Source organism: Sinohyriopsis cumingii, chromosome 3 (genome assembly GCF_028554795.1).
Source record: "Sinohyriopsis cumingii isolate HCF-2022 chromosome 3, ASM2855479v2, whole genome shotgun sequence".
Taxonomy (NCBI): domain Eukaryota; kingdom Metazoa; phylum Mollusca; class Bivalvia; order Unionida; family Unionidae; genus Sinohyriopsis; species Sinohyriopsis cumingii.
Window position 1 is genome coordinate 69,584,815 of NC_142963.1, and position 18,384 is coordinate 69,603,198.

The 18,384-nt window shown below is 39.0% G+C and overlaps 2 protein-coding genes across 4 annotated transcripts in view; one reads left to right on the forward strand and one right to left on the reverse strand.

The window, feature by feature from the left end:
- Positions 1-359: 359 nt before the first annotated feature.
- Positions 360-7,423, reverse strand: LOC149803051 (methyltransferase-like protein 27). The gene is made up of 5 exons (XM_089952613.1): positions 7,133-7,423; positions 5,909-6,037; positions 2,823-2,955; positions 2,349-2,441; positions 360-1,023 (listed from the first exon to the last, which is right to left on the reverse strand). The coding sequence occupies exons 1-5, from the start codon at positions 7,286-7,288 to the stop codon at positions 821-823; spliced, it is 714 nt and encodes a 237-aa protein (XP_089808739.1). The 5' UTR covers positions 7,289-7,423; the 3' UTR covers positions 360-820.
- A 1,261-nt stretch (positions 7,424-8,684) lies between these two features.
- Positions 8,685-18,384, forward strand: part of LOC149803052 (uncharacterized) — a 112,344-nt gene continuing 102,644 nt past the window's right edge. For all 3 annotated transcript variants that reach the window (XR_016420125.1, XR_016420126.1, XM_089952616.1), the window contains exon 1: positions 8,685-8,839. The gene's annotated coding sequence lies outside the window, so the exon portion shown is untranslated. The remainder of the gene's footprint in view (positions 8,840-18,384) is intronic.

Sequence of the window (18,384 nt, forward strand, 5' to 3'; positions counted from 1 at the left end):
ACCAAAGACTTACAAAAATGATACTAACAGCTGCCTCGCTAGGCGCTCAGCATTAAGAGGTTAGTGTTAGGACTGGTTGGCCTGGTGTCAGGATAATGTGACTGGGTGGGACATCATGCTACATGTCTGCGGCATGATGCCCCACTGCCAGACATCACTACTTGAGACACGACTATTTTACTTGTATATACAGGCACTTGAACATGAAATAGCACACGCTTCGATAATGTTTGTTATAAACTTCATATGTTTAACTGAATCAGAAATAATAGTCATATCCTGAAAACGAGATTTTCTTCGATCAAAGAGTGAATAAAAGCGTTAAAGGATCAAAGAAGATAAAAGAGAACTATTGCAGGTATATTCTGATTTGACATCTTTATTAACAGTATACAGAACGTATGAATATTATTACAGAAATCCACGTAATTGCTCAAATCCACCATTCACAATACACTCACAATGAATTAATCTATCCCGCATCTCAAGTCATTCAATTGTACTCCATGAAAGTTAACAAAACGTTGCAGCATTACCTATCAAAGGTTTAAAATAATTACATAGCAGTCAGTATACGAGACAATAAAAGTATAATATTATACTACCATCTTGTTCAACAGCATGTAAAATATAATTTTTTACATATTCCGGACAGTTTCTATCATCAACCAATGTTGGTGTAAGTTATTTTATCCAATAGTATGGTGACAATGACTATCACTGAAAACAAAATCTTCTACCCAGACAGGATCCATGACAACACCTGCCATGAGGTCACAGAATGCATCTTCCTGTCCATCAAACTGCAGCAAGGGAAATATCATTTTCCTTGATCTGATAAATGTACAATGTATTGGAAAATTGTACCGTCTTTTCCAAAGGCATAGTTGGGGACATGCTCCTTTTTGTTTTGGTACCACTTTCCTTCCCTTTCAAGACGGTCCATCAATGGCTGGAGTTTATCTTTATAAGCTTCCACATATTGGAGGTACTCCTCCCTCATCGCTATACAAATAAGTCCACCTGTTATTAGACAAAAGTGAATATGTAAGTAAAGGAACATGCCAGCAATATTTCTAGACAGAAATACCATAAATTTGCAAATAAAGCTCATTACTTAAGCTGGAAGAATGCAATATTAGGCAAATGGGCACCCATTCGCAATTTATATTGCTTTAAATGAAACTGAAGATAAAACGTTTTTTTGTTAACTCACGAGAGTGTTTACTAATTGCTCACCACCTATGTTCATTGGGGATATTGATTTTAATATCACTATACTGAAATAAAAAAATCAGATTTTGTTTATCAGATCCATTCAGTCATTGTGATACAACTATCACTGATTTATATCTCCATCAAGTTTTTTTTAAAAAAAATCATTGCTCATACATTCTACATAAGAAGCTATTATCATTGTCAAAGTAGATAGAATGCACACAGCACGACTAAAACTCACGTGGTCACAAGGTAAATATGAAAAATTAACTAAAGCCGGTACAAGATGAAGTATAGATTACGATGAACTTCTTTTTGTAATGGCATTGTAATAACAAAGATGCATAACATCGTTAATATCACAACTCTAGCAATAACAGTGCCTGCGAAATGAACTTAAAGCCCAAAATTTAAACCATATCAATGAATTGTGAAATGTGGGTGACAGTGATCTACTTTATGTTGGGGGTGTAGTACTAATAAAGATGCATCCACCCTCAAGTTTTAAAATTCTAGGTATAACAGTACATATACAAGTTGCAAAACGCCTGTTTGGTTATGGCCCAAAATACAGAACATATACCTAACCATTAAAATATAAGATGAAGGAAATACAGACATTTTCTGCAGAGGTGTGTTTCTAATAGTTACGTATAAAATCATCAATAGAAATAATTAAAAGAATAAACGTTAAAACACAGACTTTAACTCTAGCCAGTGAAGCGTTAAAGGTGGGTCACAAGTCACCTACTTTTGTAATGATGATGTAGTATTTATCAAGATAGATATCGTCACTAAGCTTCATGACCGTAGGTATAACAGCATATATGTTGGTTGCAATAAACCTATTTCATCATGAACAATGCGATAACTGCCACTGAAGTGTGACAAGCTGATCACAATGGATTTCTTTTGTTGCAAGTTTGTGGTACTCGAGATTTTATGCAAGTAATATTTACCAACGGCATATACTCTTATCCATACCACTGAATGTTGTGTTTTCAGGAACCTCCGTCTTCCTTCGTATTAGAGTGTTAACGACCATAACATATACCTATGATTACGTATCACTACATTTAACCTTTCGATATACGAGAGTTATTTATCCACTTCTCTATTTCATGACATACCTGGCTTTACAAGACGTATCATCTCATAGACAGACTCTGCAGGTAAATGACCTTCACCCATACCCCCAACAACAACTAAACAGTCGTATGAATCTGTGGAATGAAAGAACACATATGGCTAGATCTATTAACGAAGAAAATATGAAAAGAATACAACTTTTACCAAGCATTTACATTTGTTCAAGTTATGAGGAAGCTGCTCTTTAAGAAAAATGATTATCAGCATAGTTCCTCTAAACGTTTTATATAAATTAGGTCAAAGTTGAGAGAGGAATATGAGAATAAATCACATAAACCTTGCATACATGTTTATTTCCTTTAATTAATTTACACCTTTTTGCTACACAATGGTGTGTAAATTTGTTTAAAAAATCTGTAATTAGATTACTAAAAATGCACCTAAGAATGAAAATCTTCAATTTTTTTAGTATAGAACGAGGAATTATTCTTTTTCAAACAGCACAGCACGCATACCATCAGGTATTGGCAAGTTCAGCTCAAAGCAGCAATTGAAGATCTGATCATAGACACCTCTTTCCTTCGCTTTCTTCAGCATACCCTCAGATGGGTCCAAGGCGTCCAGATTACGAAACCCCAGATTATAAAGCTGTGATAAATAATAATAATAATAATAACAACAATAATAATAATGTTTCAAGTCTATGCTCTTAAAATAAGTAACAGAAAAGAGTGAAAGACGGCAAGCTGTTGTAAAATTTAACAACTATATGTACTTTCCTAGAATACAAAGTGAAAATGAGAAAAAAGAACTTACAATATTGCAAATTAAATCAAAAATAATCCAAGAATTACAGACACAGGTCCTAGTAATTTAAAGTCCTGAATAAAATTTAGCAAAAGTCCAGAAAAATCCCAAACTGAAGTCGATGACGTGTGTGTGGTAGCTACTGAAATGTTGATGTGTCAAAAGTCTTTTGTCGAATCACAGAAATATAATTCCAGGTTTGAATTCAGTATAAATTGCAGCGAATGTCTCTATCCAAGAATTTTATCAAAACACTTGTATTTCCCAGAGAAAATAATCACTTGAATTCAATAATTTGAACAAAAAGAGATTCCAGCCTCAAACTCCTGGTTATATCAAATAATACAACTTAAAAGTGCTAGGTGTTAAAGCGCGAATAACCAAGTCCTCAGGTCACAATTAGCATTGTCTATAAAAAAAAAATGACCTAATGGAAAATAACCTTCTAGAATGATCCTGATGTTTACAAAATGAAAACCATAACCTGTAACAGTCACTTAGGAAGGTCCAAAACCCTGACCCAAAATAAACCTATTTACTTCTTCTATTAACAAAAATTCTGATATTAAGCTCATAAAAATAGAGATTAATTAGCTATGTATTAGTTGTTGACATAAAATGAAAAAAAAGTCAATCAGGTCAAGCAGAAATTAACTCAGTTTTGGACAAGGTCAAGTCCAGCATACAATGTTACATTACAATAGTATGTAATGAAATATATTTTTTTTTAAAGCTAATAAACAAATAAACTAAATATACATAACAATAATAACACTACTACTACTACTTCTATTACTACTATCTTTGTGTGGTATGACCACTAGCATTATTTATGCTTGACGAAACTGTTCATGGACCATACAGAAAAATTGTTACTGAAGAAATGACAAAATCAAAGAGCGACAAAAATAAAATATGAAAAAGTAACTTGAGAGAAATTAAGTTTCAAACAGTAGGATGCCCATTTGATGCATTCTGACGAAACAATGCTTTATTGTCTACTTTATTTACTGTAGTAAATCATAAGCGTTAACTCTATCTCATCTGGCGTAAAGGTCAAATGAGTTTATGGTATCACTCTACGTCCGTCGATTGTTGTGCGTCCATCAGTAATTCCCTATTATCACTCTGGAGGCCATATTACTTGATCAGACTTGGAATATAAGTTTATATCACCAGTATCTTAGATGAGGTCGAACATGAGCGACTTAAATGTACATTTATTTGGCTGAGCGTGCTGCCCTTCTTAGGACCATATTTCTGATCCGATTTTGATCACACTTGGAAAATGGGGTTATATTATTAAGATCTCATACAAGTCTGAAAATGAGCGAGATCCACACATTAATGTAGTGGCCCTGCATCAGACTGAATGATCGTGTGGCTACTCTGAAGGCCATATTTCTAATCCAGTTTTGACCAGTCGTGGAATATGGCCTATATTATTCATATTTCGAAATATTTCCATAACGATCATGATCCACACATGTTAATGAGGTGACCTTGATGAATATGATACTACTGGAGGTCACATTTTCAACCCGACTTTTAAGCAACTCAGAATACAGGTTTATACCATAAATATCGTGTATAAGTACAATGAGGTGATGTCTGCAACCCACAGACAGTGTTTGATACCCACTCCAGGCTTTTATGATCTTAAACGGATTCATGAAGGGTAAATAGGATAAACAAAATCTAAAACTGAAACAAACAAAACTATGATCAAAATCGATGCATAGTAATGAGATAATCCGGCATCTTACTGGCCGAAGTTCTAAACACTTAAACCACTTGTCTCTGATATAATTTGACAAATACACAAGATTTAGTGAGAGGGAGACCTATGAATATTCATGAGTTGATCTTGCTCTTGATTGGCTGATTTGATTCACTATAGCGACTTGCGTTTTGATACGATTTTAGTCCAACTTAATAAATAGGTTTATGCCATCATTGAGACAAATGCATATTAAGCGGGCAACCTTATATCGGGTTGTCTGAGCTTCTCAACACTACCATCTCTAATGATAATTAGATTATGATGAAACATATTAGATAATCTTATATCGTCAAGCTGTTGGATGAGTTTGATTATGAGCAAGATACTCGATATTTATGAGTCAATCCAGTATCTGACTGACTGAGCTTGTTGCCAGTCTGTTGACTGAATTTCTGTCTGATTTTGCTCCAGACTGGTAAAAGTGCATATATCATCATGGTCTTGGATACGTTCTATAATAAGTGACGTTTACGCATATAAATGAGGTGCATCTGTTTGACATAGCTTTTTACCTCTCCAGAGACTAAATTTCTCATCCAAGTTCATTATCACATGGTAAATAGGTTTATACCATCATGAGCTAGATCTGTGTATATTAATTATGCCATTATCTTTGAACAGACATTTTATAAAGTTAGAGTAAAGCAGACAGATATGACATGATATAACTTGAAGGACAGCTTACATATGCTTTTGTTCTTTCAATTAGGGCCGTAGAGAGCGATCACTGGCCCTGGGGTAAGAAACACAGGGGCCTCTCCTAGTTCTTGTTCAAAACAAAATTTATCTTTTATAAAATTAAAAAGTGTTGTTCGGCCCGGGCCCCCTTAAGGTCCCGAGCCCCGGGGATATATCCCCAGTTATGCTCCCCCTCTTGTCGGCCCTGCTTACATAGCACTTATGCTTGCTTAGTGAAATAGTCAATTGTTAAATTATGCAAGACACGTGAGCGATATTAGACACTACTAGAGTCACTGAGAATTGTTAATTTAATAAGTCTCAGATACGCACCTCTTGTCCCACTTTTCCAGTACCAGCGGCCACATCCAGAATTCGTACCTTTTCTCTGTTAGATCCAAAGTACTCTCCTATTGCACGGGCAGATTGCATGGGTCCAGTGTAATACTTCATACCAAGATGCTGGTTGGGTAAAAAACGTAAAGAAAAGTTTAAAAAATAATGACTAAATTTATAACTGAATATAGAAAGTATGTCCCCTCTTTAGCAAGTATACATTCTCTACTTGATTTAAACAAACTGGGACAAATTCAAACATATATCACATGAAGGAAATTTTATTTCTGAATTGAAACTCAGAAAGGATCTTGTAAGCTTGAATTTGATCTCCAGCACTTGTAAAATTTAAAGACCATAACTATGCCAGAGAGGCAAGAAGCATAAAAACCTCTGTATCCTCGAAAGCTATTTTTTCTGACAGCAAGAAATCAGGGGTGTGGTATTGAAATGTTCACGATCAGCCACATATTTACTAATCTAGGAAGACAGCACAGTCAAACAAATGCAAAATGTAAATGTACAAGGCCACGGTTCTTTTGAACAAGATGGAATTCGATGAAACCCTAATATTGAACAAGATGGAATTCGATGAAACCCTAATATTGAACAAGATGGAATTCGATGAAACCCTAATATTGAACAAGATGGAATTCGATGAAACCCTAATATTGAACAAGATGGAATTCGATGAAACCCTAATATTGAATGATACATCATCAAGTGACAGAACATTCAGCTAGGTATCGGAATTTATTTCTGCATCATTGTTAATAAATTTTTTCAAAAACCTTCAGGGCGCAGGCACAAACATAATCGAGTTAAAAAAAACAAAAACAATGAACAATATTATGTGATATGGCAGTTCAGCTTACTGCTATTAAAGTTTATTCGTAAAGCCGGTTCTATCTTAATGCTGCCATTTATATTTATATTGTCAGGATATTATATCACGTGAAAGAGTCAGACTAAATCCTTTTCACACATTAGATTTTCGTTTACTTTTGCAGACGCTGATTTCTCATCAGTTTAAAAAGATTCAATTAAATTTTTATACTACAAACGCCAACCAGATCATCAATCTTTAAACTTATAAATAACTAAATAAACAGACATAAAACAGAAGGAAAATATTCAGAAAAAAGGCCACTCAGCTAACCGATAAATGGGATAATTTTTCAAAATATAATTTTTTCAAACACCTTTAAAAAATAAACTTACAGTGTCGTATTTTCCGCTTTCGCCCCACTGTGAGTAATAATCGGCGATTTGTTGTGGTGTCAGTCCTCCCTTGAACGCCTGAAAGTTGGAATGGTACGCCTCAGCATCCTCATGGCTGGCAGTACTTACATAGCTGTGGTAGGAAGTATCCGCCATTTGATGTTACTCTGTGACAGGTACTAGGCGATGGGTAAGTAAGCAACAGTTTGCTATTACATTTGAGAGTTATCTTAGGTAAGCAACTAGCTGAAACACAATCGACGGCAGACGTATTTATATAAGGTCAACAACCTTCGATGCACTATCCTATTTATAGTCAAGGCCAAGCTCAGGGCGAAAGGAACCGCCAATGAACATGTTTTCCGCATGAGAATTAAACAGCTGTACTAATGGTTGAATCTGTAAGCTGATGTTTCTCTGACACAGAATATTTCACACAATCATAATTCTGAAGTATCAAAGTCTGTTTATATATCTCTGCATTTACTGGACTTTAGTTGGCACCATATAGACACTATTATCGTGATATACCGTTCAACGTTAATACTTATACAAATACATTATTTTATGGCAGTTTCATTTTCGTGTTTAGGTAGGAGTATTCTCTTAAATAAAGAGTAGCTAATTATCTTGCATTTAGCTTACAATACTTGCACATTTTAACGTGTCTTTCAGTTTCATATAACTTCCATACTTATAATCTTTACAAATGACACGAATTAGTAAAAATAAAAATAACAAATATTGAATAATTACAATATGCAAGAATATTATGACCACACAAAATTGCTAAGTATTAGAAATAATAGTAAAGGTGAATGTATTGGTGGTATTGGTTCATCCAGGGCTGTATGTTGTTTAAAACATGTAAATATAAGCTTAAGTAATATATATAATTTGTAGCAAGGTATCTTTTCTGACTTTGTAAATAGTTCCCAAAGTTAGCCTGTTAAGTGATAGAGATCACGCTAGTTTAGTGTGCTTGTCTAATGGCGCCGTAAAATGGAGAAACGACCTGATAATGACAGAGGCTGGTTGGTGCGTGTTCATTAGGCAGTGATCGATATTGTTATAGGCTTTAGACGTAAGGTTAATGACCTTGTGATCTTGGAAAAGATTGTAATTTGTCACTGTCAGGAAGAGTTATAGGGTGGATAGAAAAATTTGAGAAAATCTAGACGTAAGATGAGTATAGGAGAGTCCATTGTAAGATCTAGACCGGGTTGCTTTGTTGTTGTAGGGTTTAACGCCATTTTTCAGCACACGATAGGCTATACATGGCGGCCAGTATTAATGGTGGAGGAAGAACCCGGGAAATCCCCGGAAAGAACCACCGACCCTCGAGAAGCTACTGGCAAGACCGGGTTGCATGCTACAATATATATATATATATATATATATATATATATATATATATATATATATATATATATATATATATATATATATATTCGTATTGGGAATATGCAGAAAGAAAATACCATAAACCAGGGGTCTCAAACTCAAACCGCCCACACCACCTTTGTTATCTATCATGACACCTGGTAACGCCAAGCATTTTGCGGGCCACAGAATACGGCTTGGCGGGCCGCGTGTTTGAGATCCCTGCCCTAAACTAAGTAAATCTTCGTGTTAGTATTATCGTTTTGGACCACCCGAAATATCCGGCAATTGGCAATACGAGTTAACACGGATCAGGGACTTTCTGTAAGTAAAGACGATACCTATGTTCCAAAGGATTACTTTCCTGAAGTACGATTTCTAATATCATGATACTTAACTCAGTCTAAAAGAAAGTAATGTGCATTTTAGGGTCTACCACAAAAAGAAATTTAATTAGGCAGTTAATTATTTCGGAAAAGATCCACCTTAGAGAACTACAGCAAAATCGAATTTGTATAAATGATTATTGAAGAGGGTAAAACTATTGAACAAATAAATCTACTATTAATTAATTAAATAATTAATGATACAATATTTTGACAATCTATTGGCAAAATGTGTTGATAGGTTTCTTAATCCACAAAATGTTAAAGTAAATACGTACGAAATAATTGCCTTTCACTAATTTGCAATAGTGCTGGATAGCATATTGGAAGGATGCAAATTTCTGTCGATCTATGAAGAAAACATTAATTTGGGCCAGAGAACAATTAATTAGATTTATGGGGACATGTGCTTGTTAAATCGCTATACTGCAATGATCTCGGTGGGGATCGGATATTTAGATAAATCTATCTGTGTTTGAAATTCGGTGAAAGATTTATTCCAGAAAGAAGTGTATCTTCCTAATGTAATGTATTATCCCAGTAGTTTATGCAATTTATTTTTAAAAAAATGTTTTTCCATGTACGGGGACTCGTGTCATTCTGTTCTATATATCTGCTCAGATCTCTATTTATTCCATCTATAATTTCACACTTTATTTTAGTATTTACTCGATCCAGGCAACAATACCGAGGGAGATCACCCTCTAGATAACGATAGCCAAATAAAGCGGATCACTTGCAAGAAGGTACAACCTTATAATACCATACAACCAGTAGTAACCGCTACACATATAATCTTTAACATGTACCAAGGTGTATCTCTAGGTTACATGTGTTTGGTTGCACTAAGTGTCCAGCCGGTAAGAAACATCTTCGTAACAGATCGAACCTATAAACACTTTTCGCTCGGACCAGCTGATATGTGTTTGTGTGATTTGGATTTTTAACGTAGCTTTAATAATTTTTCAGTCCTATCGCTACGATGTCTGCAGTGGGGCAGTTTATAGTGATGTCTAGCACGGAGGCATCATGCCGCAGACATATAGTCACATTAACCTGACACCAGGCTGACCAGGCCTAACACTAACCTCTTAATGATGAGCGCCTATTGAGGCAGCTGTCAGTGCCATTTTATAAGTCTTTGGTATGACTTGGCCGGGATTCGAACCCGCGACCTTCCGCATCCGAGGAAGACGCCAATGGAGTGGTCCGGACCAGATGATACATTAATTGTCCGTACGGAAATCTACCACAGAATGGTATTATCTTCTTTCGTCAGAAGTCATAATAATGTTGCTCTCAATCCTTTTAAATTAAAATGAAATCTGTAGCCCCCAACTTAGGGGTAAATGAAGCCTTCCTCGTCCCAGGGCATTTTAGCTAGGCGGCTGACACCCAGGCACTTAAGATATAAATCTATACAAATATACCCTGAAAGTTTTTCTTAACTGTTTTTTATATCTGTACAATTAATATAGCAATATTAGTCAACCCATTAGACGGTTTATACCTTTACATGGTCTATTTAAACACACATAATTGTGGGCCAGGGTCACGTGCCACCAGCGCCCCCTTCTTAATCAGGCACTGACCCAAAGGCCAAGTCAACTAATATCAAGCTGAGAGAAGTGAACGAAATCAACGTATTAGATTGAGAGAAGGATGTAAATCTTCAAAATGTGGATTTCGTTTCCAAATTATGGATCATCTATAGACAGTGGTTCATGTGGTATACTCGACAACATCCACCACCTTTCCTTCAGATCGTCCAAAATATAATGATATTGTAACGTCGCCCTCTATGTAAGAGGGTTGGTTAATTGGATTTGGCTGGCGTTATCTAGAGGATGACCTCCCTCGATATTATAGCCCGGCGGGAGTGAAAGAAGAATAGAATTTCAACAGAGAACTGAGCGAGAATACTGGGAAGTAATAAAGCAGTACGAGCCCCCTTTGACAAGAAAATAACAAATTTAATTAGAACAAACTGATAACGGCAATTCCAGTTCAAGTTAGGTTATGTCAATAGAATTTAACAGGTGTGTCTAATTTGGATTTATTTCATCATCATAACGAGAGGTGAATAGAGCGCAATGTTCACGACTGATTTGCAACACCTTCCTCTCTTTTGACCGTATATCAACATCTCCTAGTTCATCCTTCCTAAGCTCTATGCCTTTCCCCTTCATGGACTTCCTGCTCCTTTTATTCTGACCTCGTCCTTCTTTTCCTAGGATTTCTGTCTTCAGACTGTCCCGTCTCTCGCCAGAAAGCTGTTCCTTAAAGGACAAAATCACCCCTAAATTTCTGCATACCCCACTCTCTAGAGGTACATAAAATTCGCTCATGTTACTCAGAGCATGTTGGCTATCCACACACTGCGTAAATTCTGACTTAGTACAGTAGGACGGTAGTTAAGTGGGATACCCTAGGGACAATGGGACTTAGCTTAAAAAGACCCCTGGGACACTCTAGGGACAATGGAAATTTAACATGGAGAAAAATCGTGGGTCACTCTAGGGACAATGGGAATTTAACATAGAGAAAAATCGTGGGTCACTCTAGGGACAATGGGAATTTAACATGGAGAAAAATCGTGGGTCACTCTAGGGACAAGGGGAATTGAACATGGGGAATAGAGTTTGGGTCTGTCTAGGGACAAGGGGAATTGAACATGGGATTTTTTTTTTTTAAAGTTTAAAAAATGTGCTAGGCAATTGAAAGTCATTCTCTTTTCGAGAAATATGGCTGGCCCTGAAAAGGGCCTTTGGGTTTATGTTAATATTAATATTAACATAGATGGCATCTGTCACATCTTCTTCTTCTTCTTCTTAAACTCCTTCTAACTGCCGGTCCATACACAAGTACCCTCTTGAGACATCCTTGTCTTTCTATGTAAACTCTCCTCATCCATTGACTAGTATCTGTCCTATCAACAACAGTCCACTTGGACCTGACATACATGAGCATGTCCATCCTAAACATCATGGAAGACACAAGGGTGGATGACTCAACTGTGGTCCACATCTTGAAGCGACGAGAATAGGTGAATCAATGCAGTGAACTGCGCTTATTTATAGGTACAGGAAGGATCGAAACGGATTGAATTCATTCACCAATCCGAACACGCGTTACAAAATTCAGTCAGCTCGCATCCAATCCGAAGAGAGCAGTCTGTGACGTCACGTGGTCTATATAGATTCGTTAGCGCTTGTGTGCAGTCAATCTATGCGACAGTGATTCAACATGACGGAAACTCAGAAAACGATCCATTGGCGTGCACCAGCAGGGGAGACTGCCCAAGGGAACCCGGACTTACTTTCAGAAGAGGTACATTGGGATTTTGTGGATTTTCTTACCTCGCAAGAATTTGTTCCGGAACCTTCGTTACCTTCTTCATTACCGCAAGTGGAGAATTTTAGACAGAGACAGAAAGAAGAATTGGAGAAATTTATGCAACGACAAAAGGAAGCGGAACAAGCTTTTCTCCTACAGCAACAGCAACAGCAACAAGAAGAGGTAAGAAAAAAACAACAAGAAGAAGTAGCAGCAAAGAAACAAGAGGGTGAAAATCAAACGGCTACGGTACTGTTGGACATTTTAGCGGAGTTAAGAAGTCTGAAACAAATGTATCAGACTTCTTTATCACGACCGAAGAGAATACGACCTTCCCGAGCTAAACACGCCAACCCTGTGACTAAGCCTATCGTACCACCCTTAGTGATTTCAACCCAATCATCAGAAGTAGGCCTCGGCCGTGGCAAAGGCTTAAGGCAGTTAAAGTTGATTGGTTAAACTCACCCCTACACCAAAATAAAAAGGCCCTTTTCAGGGCCACCCACATTTCTCGAAAAGAGATAGCCTTTCAATTTGCCAATAACTCAAAAATCAACAAAAAAAAAAAAAAAAAAAAACCATTTTACCCTTATAGTACGTGTCTTTTTTGTATGAGTGCGTGAGTGTAGCTTCTTATTTTGAAATCAAAACTCAAAGACACTTACCTTATATCATTCATGTATTCTTTTATCCATTTTTTACAATCCAATTCACAATTCACCACAGAACACTTTAATTAAAAGTTCATTGACTTCTTCTTTCTCCTTGTTTAGTCTCTCTGTTTTTTGAATTTCTTCACCGTTTTTTCCTCATTTTCTTCCCTTCTTCTTTTCTTCTCCTGTTTCTTTGCTTCTTTTAAATAGAATTGTCTTCTTTCTTCCTCTTCTTCCTCTCAAGAATCCCTCTCTTCTTTCCAAGAATCCCTCTCTTCTTCTGAAGAATCCTTCTTTTCTTCTGACTCCTCTTGTTTCTTTTTTGGGCAATCTGGAGACCAATGTCCTTTTTCTTTACAATAATAACAGGTATCTTGACTTTTGTCTTTTTTAGCCCCTGTTTTTTTTTCTTTTTTGACGGTCTGGACACTCTGAAGACCAATGCCCTTTCTTCTGACAGATATAGCAAGTATCTTGACTTTTATCTCGAAAGGAAGGAGAGTAGTCCGTCGGCTGGTCTGAAGAGAATTTTCTAATGACCCCTCGCAAAGCTCTGACGAAACGTTCCATCTGGGTAGTCTCTTCCATCGTTGTGCTCGGCTTGAGAGTGAAATGAATAGTGAAAGGACAAGACACACACCCTTTTTATATACGCTGGTTTGCCATGACTATAAATTAGTCTATGGTGTTTAAACTTGAGTCATTTGACGTTTTGCACTCAAGATGAAACGATCCCATTCATTCGAGAAGAAAGAAGAAGAAAGTAAGAGGCAGAAACGTGATCTATCGCCTCGTACCAGAGCTGAAATCTTGGCACAAATTCATGCCAGTGATTTTGAAGAGGACATGAGTGAACCAGAATTTGAAACCTCTAGACCAAGTTCGTCACCCTTAGTCAACCCTGAAAAATACTATTCCATTCGAGAGACGGAAAAGCGCTCGTCTAGAAAATTTAGAACCACGGCTTACACCTACACGGTGAAGTTTAAAGATTTCAAGGCCGACGTACCCTTGGAGAAAGCAGAAGGGTTTATCACCGAGATGTGGGATTCTTTGCTCACCGCACTCAAGCGACAATGTGAACCCAAAGAAGACGATCGCTTGACACTATCCATAGATCACGACGGTTTGAAATCCCCTGTTTGGATCGAGTTTAGCAGACCCGCAGAACTAACCCCTTCCAAAATCATGGACAAGATTCAACACGTACAACAATCTAATGACCAGTTTGACATCACCGATGGTAAAGCCACACTGAAAATGGCCCACGTCTCTCTTCCTCAAGGGACAGGACTCAAAAAGATGTTATTGGTGGACAACCTTCGCAACACCAAAACAAGTCTCGTCCGAATTAACAACCCTCATGACCAGATGTGTTTAGCCCGAGCCATCGTGGTGGGACGAACCTATGCCAACAAGAACGACACGACAGAATGGAAAAGAACCTGGGAGATCATTCGAAAATCGAACCGAGCCAAACAACGAAACGAAGCAGAACTCCTGTTGCAACAAGCTGGTCTGTCCAAAGACACACCCTGTGGCATTCCTGAGATGCAGAAATTGCAAGATGCCCTAGCTCCACGCTACACCTTGAAAGTGCACCCTCAAGAAATGCGTGGGTCTCTGTTGTTTCGAGGCCAAGATTTTAAGGACGGAAAATACATTCACCTTTATCATCACGATGACCATTTCGATACCATTACCAGTATCACTGCATTCCTGCGATACGGTTATTATTGTGAGAAATGTGATTATGGTTATAACAATCGAGAGCAACACAAGCATTGTGGATGGAAATGCCCAGGATGTTTGGCCTCTCCACCCTGTCTGAGCGAAGAACCAGTGCCTTGTTCAACTTGTTTGCGCACGTTTGTCAGCCCTACCTGTTACCAACAACATTTGAAGACGCAAGGTTCACAGAAGAAATGTGCTTGTCAACTCCTGAGATTGTGCCCTACCTGTGGACAAGGCATACTTACCAATAATGCCAAGGCACACGTATGTCGAGGAAAGAAAAAATGTCACATTTGTCACCGCATCGTGGACTTGGAACACCAATGCTACGTGCAAAAATACCAACCCCCACCAGAGAAAGAGGACGGTCACAAGAAGAAAGGCAATTTCATCTTTTTCGATTTCGAATGCATGCAAGAGACCGGCATTCACATTCCTAATTTCTGCGTGGCTCATCGAGCGTGCGAGAAGTGCATTCAAGAACCTATCTTCAGTCATTGCCCTCACTGCAGCAAGATTCCCGGAGGGCGTGAAAAAATATTTCGGGGACCAAACACGTTAGCCGATTTTGCCCAATGGGTCTTAGACCCCATCGACAAGACGTGGAGCCAAGAGGACATCGAACGTTACGGAGATTGTCATCGTCATGCCACGGTGATGGCTCACAATTTCTCCGGATACGATGGACAGTTTCTTTTGAGGTACTATACGGAACATGGCACCGAACGTCCTAAAGTGATTTTGAACGGAGCCAAAATCATTTTCATGCAAGTGGGACAAGTGCAGTTTAAAGATTCGATGAGTTACTTGGCCATGCCTTTGAGTCGAATGCCTAAAACGTTTGGAATGACAGAAATGGCTAAAGGGTACTTTCCTCACTTTTTCAATACAGAAGCCAATCAACACGCCGTTCTACCCCATTTGCCTGAGGCTCACTATTACGACCCCGACAACATGCGTACCGAACAACGAGAAGCTTTCTACGCTTGGTACCAGGCTCACGCCTCTGACCCTTTCGACTTTCAGGAAGAAATGTTAAAGTATTGTCGTTCCGACGTGGACATTTTACGACGTTGCTGTGGAAAATTTCGAGAACTGTTCATGGAACACGGAGGGGTCGATCCTTTGAAAGAAGCTTGCACCATTGCCAAAGCGTGTTCCTTAGTGTACCGCCAACGATTCATGCCTGAAAACACCGTGGCTGTCATCAGTCCTCAAACGACCCACTTTGTCAAGCGTCAATACTCGGTCAAAGCCCTACGTTGGTTACATTACTTGTGCGACAAGGAAGACAAGTGGATTCAGCATGCCCGCAACGGAGGAGGCGAAAAGACCATCGGAACGTATTCGGTCGATGGCTGGGACTTAGAAAATCCCAAGATCGTGTACGAGTTTAACGGTTGCTTATTTCACGGATGTCCCGTCTGCTACCCTGACCGTGACACTAAAAATCAGTTTTTACAACGGACCATGGAAGACTTGTACCAGGACACTTGTCAGCGGCGCCTAAAGTTAGAACAGCAAGGATACCAAGTGGTGGAAATGTGGGAACACGAATACGATCACCGTATGAAAACCGATCCCGAGTTTAAACGCCTCGTGGAAAGTTACCAGTTCATGGACCCACTGAACCCGAGGGATAGTTTGTACGGAGGAAGGACCAATGCCACCTGTTTGCTGTACCAAGCCGACGAAGAGAAAGGAGAAGAAATCAAATACTTGGACGTGTGTTCGCTGTATCCCTACGTGTGCAAATATTGTCGCTTTCCTGTAGGGCACCCGCAATTGCTGACGGAACACATCGACCTGAAAAACATTCGACAATACGAAGGCTTGATCAAGTGCAAAGTTTTGCCTCCCACGAACCTATACCATCCCGTCTTACCTCACCATTGTCAAGGCAAACTGATGTTTCCCTTGTGCCGTACTTGTGCCGAAACGTGCAACCAAGATCAGCCTTGTCATCACAGCCAGGAAGAACGGGCCTTGACGGGAACCTGGGTCAGCGTAGAATTGTTCAAAGCTCTGGACATGGGATACCAACTGTTAGAAGTGTACGAAATTTGCCACTTTCCCAAGACACAACAGTACCACAAGGGTGACCCTACTCAGAAAGGCATTTTCGCTGACTACGTGGATGCCTTTTTGAAACTGAAGCAAGAAGCCAGCGGCTATCCTTCCTGGTGTCACACTCCCGAAGACCAAATACAATTCAAAGAGAAATACTACGAACAAGAAGGCATCTCTTTAGACCACATCGAAAAAAACGAAGGCAGGCGATCGTTTGCCAAAGTGATGTTAAATTGCTTGTGGGGTAAAATGGCACAACGACCGTGTTTACCCAAGACGGAATATTTGACAGAACCTTCCCGCTACTTCCAGATGATTCACGACAAAACCAAATAGATGAAATACGTGGACGTCGTTCGAGAGGATTTGATCTTGGTCAATTACGAAGAAGATCTGGACTTTGTACAAGACGACCCTTTTGGAAATGTCATCATTGCGGCTTACGTGACAGCCCATGCTCGCTTAAAATTGTACGAAGCTTTAGAACTGTTAGGGGAACGCGTCCTGTACTTTGACACGGACAGTTGCATTTACATCCATCACCCGATTCAACATCACCCTGACATCGAAGGAGACCGTTTAGGAGCCTGGACAGACGAGCATCCCGACGACAAGATTCTAAGTTTCGTCAGTGGCGACCCCAAAAATTACGGCTACGAATACCGGGACAAACAAGGAGAAGTGCACACGACGTGCAAAGTGAAAGGACTGACTCTGAATCATCGTACCAGTCGAGTGGTCAACTTTGGGGTATTGAAAGAAGCCTTGCAATCGGGAGAGGATGGAAACTTTAAAGTGACCACCTATCAACCGAACAAGATTGTACGTTTAACCACTCACCACATCGTCAGTCGACCCTTGGAAAAGGTCTATCAAATTGTATACCAGAAGCGAGTGCGACTTCCCAATCACTTTACGTTGCCGTACGGTCACGTCGGTATTGGTCTGTATATAAAAAGGAACCCTAGGCAAGATCGATAGTTCATTGTTCATTGAAGTAACTTACCATGTCGTTGACGAAGAAGAAACCAGATTGGTTTGGCTTGGACCCAGGAGGTGGCCCAGTATGCACGAGAGTTATTCAAGGAAAAAAGTTACTTTTCAACCCGTGTTAGTGACGGTGCCAGAAGAACCCGTCACCCAGGACGGGACTGTCGTGGACAGGCCTGAAAGACCCTTTCGGGAGGACACTTGTGTGACCTTACCCCCTACTATAGAACTGGTTAGAACTTTACCCAAAACATGTTGTACAGACACTTGTGTTTATTCCACGTTCATGGTTATCATGTGCCTTTTATTCTTGTACTTAAGCCTTTGGCTTTTATGTATTTTTGTCTTTCGTATTCATGTTTGAAAAAAAACATTCAATAAACGTGTTCTGAAAAAGTATATAAACTCTTGTCTTGTTTGTTTTTCGTGTCACAAGTGACATTTCTCACACAATGGCTACCTCTGCTGTCTCTGCTCCCTCTTCCTCTACTGTCAAAGTCATCGACGAACACTTAGATCGTGCCAGTTGGGAGGCTTTGAATCTTCGCCATCCCATTAACATGCTCATTGCTGGACCTAGCGGTTCAGGCAAAACCGAATTCGTCAAACGTTTGATCGAACATAAACATCATTTGATCGATCGGCCACCTCAACGGATCGTGTGGTGTTACAAAGAGTGGCAATCGGCGTACAGCCTCTT

What these genes read in the sequence shown, in the direction of transcription:
- LOC149803051 (XM_089952613.1), bottom strand. Translation starts at nt 7,288, where the DNA reads ATGGCGGATACTTCCTACCACAGCTATGTAAGTACTGCCAGCCATGAG. An exon ending in CTGGAAAAGTGGGACAAGAG is followed by an intron (nt 2,956 to 5,908) that starts GTGCGTATCTGA and finishes TATTTATCACAG; the next exon opens with CTTTATAATCTGGGGTTTCG. An exon ending in GATACGTCTTGTAAAGCCAG is followed by an intron (nt 1,024 to 2,348) that starts GTATGTCATGAA and finishes GTCTAATAACAG; the next exon opens with GTGGACTTATTTGTATAGCG.